The 7,500-nt window shown below is 54.3% G+C and overlaps 1 protein-coding gene across 1 annotated transcript in view; it reads right to left on the reverse strand.

Moving 5' to 3' along the window:
• Positions 1 to 6,372: 6,372 nt before the first annotated feature.
• Positions 6,373 to 7,500, reverse strand: part of FOXA3 (forkhead box A3) — a 30,415-nt gene continuing 29,287 nt past the window's right edge. Inside the window, exon 2 of the mRNA XM_065420981.1 lies at positions 6,373 to 7,500. This exon is cut by the window's right edge and continues 42 nt beyond it. Within this exon, the coding sequence (XP_065277053.1) occupies positions 6,373 to 7,500 (1,128 nt within the window).

A 7,500-nucleotide genomic window follows, 5' to 3' on the forward strand; every position in this document is an offset into this window, starting at 1 on the left:
GTGCTGGGAGTGGGGGGTTGGGGGTTGGGACCTGGGCCCCATGGCAGGCCTGGGACGGGTGTGGGGCTGGGCTGGGGGAGGGGCTCATTTCCCACACTGAACCAGGGCCAGCCCCAGCTCTTCCCCATCGAGTCATTGGCCACCCTCCCCAGGGGGCATCGTGGGACGGTGGGTGTCTGGAATAACCTGGTTTGATCTCTAGACGGTCTCCCCACTGGGTGCCAGGTCACACCTGTCTCTCCCCGCTGGGTCGAGGGGACCCCAGTCACCCCCATTGGGGTGTCGGATCACACCAGTCTCTCCCCGCTGAGTGGGGGGGACCCCAGTAATCCCCATTGGGGTGTCGGGTCATACCTGTCTCTCCCTGCTGGGTGGGGGGATGCCAGTAATCCCCATTGGGGTGTCGGGTCGCACCTGTCTCTCCCTGCTGGGTGGGGGGATGCCAGTAATCCCCATTGGGGTGTCGGGTCGCACCTGTCTCTCCCCGCTGGGTGGGAGGGACCCCAGTAATCCCCATTGGGGTGTCGGGTCACACCAGTCTCTCCCCACTCGGTGGGGGGACCCCAGTAACCCCCATTGGGGTGTCGGGTCACACCTGTCTCTCCCTGCTGGGTGGGGGGACCTCATTAACCCCCATTGTGGTGTTGGGACACTTTCTAGCATTTTCCCTCCAGCCATGAGAGCTGCAAACATTGTGGTGAGGCTGGGACGTCACCCAGGTAGTTGGGGCCGGGGCCCTGCCCCGTTGGCCTCCCAAGAGCGTGTCTGAACCCCCGGAGGGAGCGGCTGGGCCAGGAGAGCTCGGGGCTAGCGGAAGGGGGCTGTGTGGTTAAAGCCCTAGGTTAGGACTCAGGAGATCCAGGTTCTGCCTGTGTGACCATGGGAGAGTCACATGCTACTTCAGGGCCCTATCTGTACTGGGGGGAGCGCAGGAGAGAAACCTCCCTTTGCCTATATGGAAGGGAAGCTCTTCGGGGCAAGGGACAGTCTCTCACCCTATGTCTGGGCAGCGCCCGGCACGATGGGTCTCTGATCTCGGTCAGTGTATGTCTGGGCAGCGCCTGGCATGACAGGGCCCTGATCTCAGTCACTGTGTGTCTGGGCAGCACCTTGCACCACAGGGCCTGATCTCGGTCACTGTGTGTCTGGGCAGCGCCTGGCACGATGGGGCCCTGATCTCAGTCGCTGTGTGTCTGTGCAGCGCCTGGCATGATTGGGCCCTGATCTTGGTTACTGTGTGTCTGGGCAGCGCCTGGCACGATGGGGCCCTGATCTCAGTCTGTCTGTGCAGCGCCTGGCATGATTGGGCCCTGATCTTGGTTACTGTGTGTCTGGGCAGCGCCCGGCATGATGGGACCCTGATCTCAGTCACTGTGTGTGTGGACAGTACCTGGCACAACGGGCCCCTGATCTCGGTTATTGTGCGTCTGTGCAGGGCCCAACCTGATCTCGGTTGGGAATTCTAAATGCTCCTGTCATGCAAATAATAATAATAGAATGTGCACCCAAACTTTTTGGCAAACGTTTGCAGAAAATCCGGTTGGTTGGTGACCCAGTCGCTGATCAAACAAGGGGATGAATGAGTTCACAGAGTGGAATTTACCCTGGGGATACACAACCACTGACATGCCCTCTGTGTCGCGGGGAATCTCACCGTGAGCCAGCTACGGTCCTGATCCTCTGATTAGTTGTGTATAGACCTGGTTGGGATTTTTTTTTACAGGGTTTTTTTTTTGACAGAAATGGCTTTTCCTTGTTTAAAAGTTTGGCATATTTTGACTTTGCAGAAACGGCAAATGAAATATTTCCTTGCAGGTTAGTTTGATATTAAACTGCCTCTGCTAATGTGCTGCCATGCCTCATGGGAGTTGTAGTGCAGATCCTTCATGCCCCCATTCTCTCCTATTGGCCAGGCTCCTTGGATGGACTACGGATGGGAATCATGAATCTGTGGTGAACCATGGGATATGCAGTCCACCCAGGAAGTTCAGCCCATAGGGGCATGAGGCACAGCTCCCATCACAGATGCAGTTTAATGTCAAACCAATTGAAAACGAAACGCTTCCTCATTTCCCAATCAACATTTCTGGAATGTTTCATTCCATGAAAATTTTTGGCCATATTTGATTTTTTTGGAGAAAAATCAGATGTCAGAATATCGGAATTTCCTGCAAGACAGAAACTCCGATTTTCACTCGGCTCTTCCCATGTAGCTAAACCGCTGACAGTGGTGTCGTTGTAGGCAGAATTCACCCAACTCCAGCTACATGTGTGGGGAGGTACATAAGAACATAAAAACATAAGAACATAAGAACGGCCATATTGGGTCAGACCAAAGATCCATCTAGCCCAGTATCCTGTCTCTGACAGTGGCCAATGCCAGGTGCCCCAGAGGGAATGAACAGAACAGGTAATCATTAAGTGATCCATGCCCTGTCACCCATTCCCAGCTTCTGGCAAACAGAGGCTAGGGACACCATCCCTGCCCATCCTTGCTAATAGTCATTGATGGACCTTTCCTCCATGAATTTATCTAGTTCTTTTTGAACCCTGTTATAGTCTTGGCCTTCACAACATCCTCTGGCAAAGAGTTCCACAGGTTGACTGTGCGTTGTGCGAAGAAATACTTCCTTTTGTTTGTTTTACATCTGCTGCCTATTCATTTCATTTGATGACTTCGAGTTCTTGTGTTATGAGAAGTAGTAAATAACACTTCCTTATTTACTTTCTCCACACCGGTTATGATTTTATAGAGCTCAAATATATCTCCCCTTAGTCATCTCTTTTCCAATTTCTGAACCTTTTCCAATACCAATTTATCTTTGGTGAGATGGGGCAACCACATCTGCACGCAATATTCCAGATGTGGGCACACTATGGATTTATATAGAGCAGTGGTCACCAACCGGTAGATCACGATCGACTGGTTGATCGTGGAGCCCCTGACAGTCGATCTCAGTCTCAGTCTAGCGTTGCCAACCCTCCTGCAGCCAAACCAGGAGATCGGTCGCTAACAGTCCGGCGGCGCAGCGGGGCTAAGGCAGGTTCCCTGCCTGCCCTGGCCCCTTGCCGCTCCCAGAAGCGGCCAGCATGGGGGATCTCCAGGCACTGCCCCCACAGCTCCCATTGGCCAGGAATGGGGAACCACGGCCAATGGGAGCTGCAGGAGCAGTGCCTGTGGAGGGGGGCAATGCACGGAGCCACCTCCCCCTCCCCCTCGAGGAGCCACGACTGGACATGCTGGCCACTTCCGGGAGTGGCACAGGGCCAGGGCAGGCAGGGAGCTTGCCTTAGCCCTGCTGTGTCACTGCCCGGGAGCCGCCTGAGGTAAGCGACGCCCGGTCAGAGCCTGCACCCCGAACCCTTCCCACACCCCAATCCCCTGCACCAGCCCTGAACCCCCTCCTGCACCCCAAACCCCTGCCCAAGCACTGAGCTCCTTGCACCCAAACTCCCTCCCAGAGCCCGCACCCCGTCCTGCACCCCAACCCTCGGCCCCAGCCCTGAGCCCCTTCCCGTACCCCTCCCACACCCCAACCCCCTCCTAAAGCCTGCACCCCCTCCTGCACTCCAACTCCCTGTCCCAGCCCCCTCCCAGAGCCCACACCCTGCACCCCAACCTGCTGCCTGAGCCATTAGCCCCCTCCTGGAGCCAGCACTCTGCACCCCCTCCTGCACCCCAACCTCCTGCCCCAGCCCTGCGCCCCCTCCTGCACCTAAACTCCCTCCCAGAGCCCACACCCTGAACCCCAACCCACTGCCCCAGGCTCAGCCCAGAGCCCCTCCCACACTCCGAACCCCTTGGCCCCAGCCCAGAGCCCACATCCCTTCCTGCACCCCAACCCCCTGTCCCAACCCGGTGAAAATGAGTGAGGGTGGGGAAGAGTGAGGGACAGAGGGAGGGGGGATGGAATGAGCAGGGCGGGGCCTCAGAGAAGGGGTGGAGAAGGGGCATGGCCTCAGGGAAGGGGCGGGGCAAGGGCGTTTGGGTTTGTGGGATTACTGTTATTTCTACATTTTCTTTGAGGTAGATCCTGGGTTGCACTTAAATTCAAAAAGTTATCTTGTGCTTAAAAAGGTTGGAAACCACTGATATGGAGGCATTATGGTATTTTCTGTCTTATTCTCTATCCCTTTCTTAATGATTCCCAACATTCTGTTCGCTTCTTTGACCGCCGCTGCACATTGAGTGGATGTTTTCAGAGAACTCTCCACAATGACGCCAAGATCTCCTTCTTGAGTGGTAACAGCTAATTCAGATCCCATCATTTTATATGTAGAGTTGGGATTATGTTTTCCAATGTGCATTACTTCTCATTTATCAACATTAAATTTCATCGGCCATTTGGTTGCCCAGTCACCCAGTTTTGTGAGATCCTTTTGTAGCTCTTCGTACCCTGCCTGGGACTTAACTATCTTGAGTAGTTTTGTATCATCTGCAGACCTTGCACCTCTTTGTTTACCCCTTTTTCCAGATCATTTATGAATATGTTGAATAGGACTGGGCCCAGTACAGACCCCTGGGGGACACCACTATTTACCTCTCTTCATTCTGAAAACTGACCATTTATTCCTACACTTTGTTTCATATTGTTTAACCAGTTACCAATCCATGAGAGAACCTTCCCTCTTGTCCCATGCCAGCTTACTTTGCTCAAGAGCTTTTGGCGAGGGACCTTGTCAAAGGCTTTCTGAAAATCTAAGTCCACTATGTCCACTGGATCCCCCTTGTCCACATAGAGTCATAGAAGATTAGGGTTGCAAGAGACCTCAGGAGGTCCAACCCTCTGGTCAAAGCAGGACCAACCCCAACTAAGTCATCCCAGCCAGGGCTTTGTCAAGCCGGGCCTTAAAAACCTCTAAGGATGGAGATTCCACCACCTCCCTCGGTAACGCATTCCAGTGCTTCACCACCCTCCTAGTGAAACAGTTTTTCCTAATATCCAACCTAGACCTCCCCCACTGCAATTTGAGACCATTACTCCTGGTTCTGTCATCTGCCACCACTGAGAACAGCCTAGCTCCATCCTCTTTGGAAACCTGCTTCAGATACTTGAAGGCTGCTATCAAATCTCCCCTCACTCTTCTTTTCTGCAGACTAAATAAGCCCAGTTCCCTCAGCCTCTCCTCATAAGTGAAGTGCCCCAGCCCCCTAATCATTTTCGTTGCCCCCCTCAAAGAATTCTAGTAGATTGGTGAGGTGTGATTTCCCTTTACAAAAACCATGTTAACTCTTCCCCAACAAATTATGTTGTCTGACAATCTTGTTCTTTACTATAGTTTCAACCAGTTTGCCCAGTACTGAAGTCAGGCTTACCGGCCTGTAATTGCCGGGATCACCTCTGAAGCCTTTTTTAAAAATTGGCATCACATTAGCTATCCTCAGGTAATGATGATAATGATGCAATCTCCTATTTAGACAGATAAAATCTTGCAGCAAAGAAGTGTGTTATTTTTTTAATGATCTTGAATACCAAAAAAAAAGGTAAAGACACACTTAAAATGAACCATCCACAAACAAATCCCTCTCTAAATTATGATATATTAAAACAGACTCTATTAACCCCTTTTCCAAAGCAAATATTTAAATAGAAAGCCATTTACAAAAAAAACCCAACAACAACAACGATCTAGAACAATTCCTCCCCCCGCACCAGGCTTCACACTCACGGGGCCCAATTTGTCTGCGGCATAACTAATTCCCTTGAACGTAACAGTGGAATCCTGCCATGTGTGGATCTACAGGGTTTGGGGATCGCCTGGAGAAGCTCTCGGGAACTGTAACATTTCGGCAGAGAATTCCATATGCCTTGGGAACTACGAGGGCTGCTCCCAGGCTCTGAGTTCGAGGCCAGGGGCTGGATGTACAGCTCTTCTGGGACATGTTTGAAACAGACACGGCTGCTCGCCCAACGCTGCGGAGGACCCTCCATTGCCGCTGAGCTCAGTGGCACCGTTCTGGTAGCTAATGGCACAGAACCAAGGGCAGGATCCCAGCTGGTCTAGTGACTGGCTGGCGCGGTCTCCCAGGAGGTGGCCAGGACAAGGGGAGATGTGGAATGTGTTCATCCCACCTGGCCATTACCTTGGGGAGAGACTTTGCCCTGCTCCCTTGAAAGGTTTGGAGGGTGGGAGTGGAGGTGGGGAGGGGGAGGGTATTTTCCACACCGAGAAAAGGAGCCCCTGGTCACAGGATGGCAAGGGGCTTACACAGGGCCCGGCACAGGAGCTGGTCTCTCGTTCCTTTCCCCATGTCGTGCCTGGTGGACAATGGAAGGGAACGTCTTACACTTGGGTGGGTAGGTGGGGGAACGGCGTCCGCCCCTCGCCCCCGATCTCTGCAAGCGGCCTTGGCTCTCCAGAGGGGGGCCATTACGAGGCATTGAGCAGGGAGCGGCTGTACAGGCTCTGGTAGTAGGAGCCGGTTTCGCTGAGCGAAGTGGCCGTCTCGTAGCCGTGTTTGCCGTCCGGCGCAGGGGGCGAGCCGTAGCCGCTGTAGGCCATGGCTTGCTCGTAGGCCTTCAGGTCGATCTTGTGGCTCTGCTCGGAGGACATCAGGTTGGTGATGGAGAAGGGGTGATTGAAGTTGTACTGAGGGTCCATTTTGAGGTCGTTCGGGAGGTCCATATTGGTGATGGAGGGGGGGAAGTAGTGGCTATTCATGGGCTGAGAGATGGGGGAGGCCTCGGAGGCCGGGGATGAACCCTGCACGCCAGAGCAGTCCAACTGGACCAGGCCCCTTTGCTCCTCAGAACTGTGGGAGGCATCTGAGTGGCCCGACTCGGCCCCTTCAGAAGCGGTGTTGGGACTTTGGCCTTCCTGGAGCCGCTCAGGGTGTTTGGGAGCCTGCTCCTGGGCGCCGGACGGCTTGGCGTTGGGTTTCTTGGCCTTGTCTTCGATCTTGAAGCGCTTCTGGCGCCGCAGGTAGCAGCCGTTCTCGAACATGTTGCCGGAGTTGGGGTGCAGGGCCCAGTAGGAGCCTTTGCCGGGCTTGTCCGGGGAGCGGGCCACTTTGACGAAGCAGTCGTTGAAGGAGAGCGAGTGGCGGATGGAGTTCTGCCAGCGCTGCTGGTTCTCCCGATAATACGGGAAGAGGTCCATGATCCACTGGTAGATCTCATTGAGGGTCAGCATCTTGCTAGGGGCCTGCTGGATGGCCATGGTGATGAGGGAGATATAGGAATACGGGGGCTTGGCGTGAGTCAGCGTGCGCCGGTATGACTTGTTGATTTCCTTGGGCCGGTTGATGCCCGAGGCTGGGTACCCCAGAGGGGCCAGGGACTGGCTCACGTTCGGGTACGGGGATAGGGAGTTGATGGTGGGCGCCTGGGTCCCCAGTGGCGTCAGCACCGGGCTGACAGGTGACGTCATAGTGGGAAGGCCCATGGGGCTGGTGGAGCTGGTCAGCCCAGTGAGGGAAGGGCTGTTCGGGTAGGTCATGTTAATGGAGCTGGGGGAACTAAGCGAGTTGAGCGTCATGTAGGAGTTGATGGTGTTCAT

This window comes from Emys orbicularis, chromosome 21 (genome assembly GCF_028017835.1).
Source record: "Emys orbicularis isolate rEmyOrb1 chromosome 21, rEmyOrb1.hap1, whole genome shotgun sequence".
Classification (NCBI taxonomy): domain Eukaryota; kingdom Metazoa; phylum Chordata; order Testudines; family Emydidae; genus Emys; species Emys orbicularis.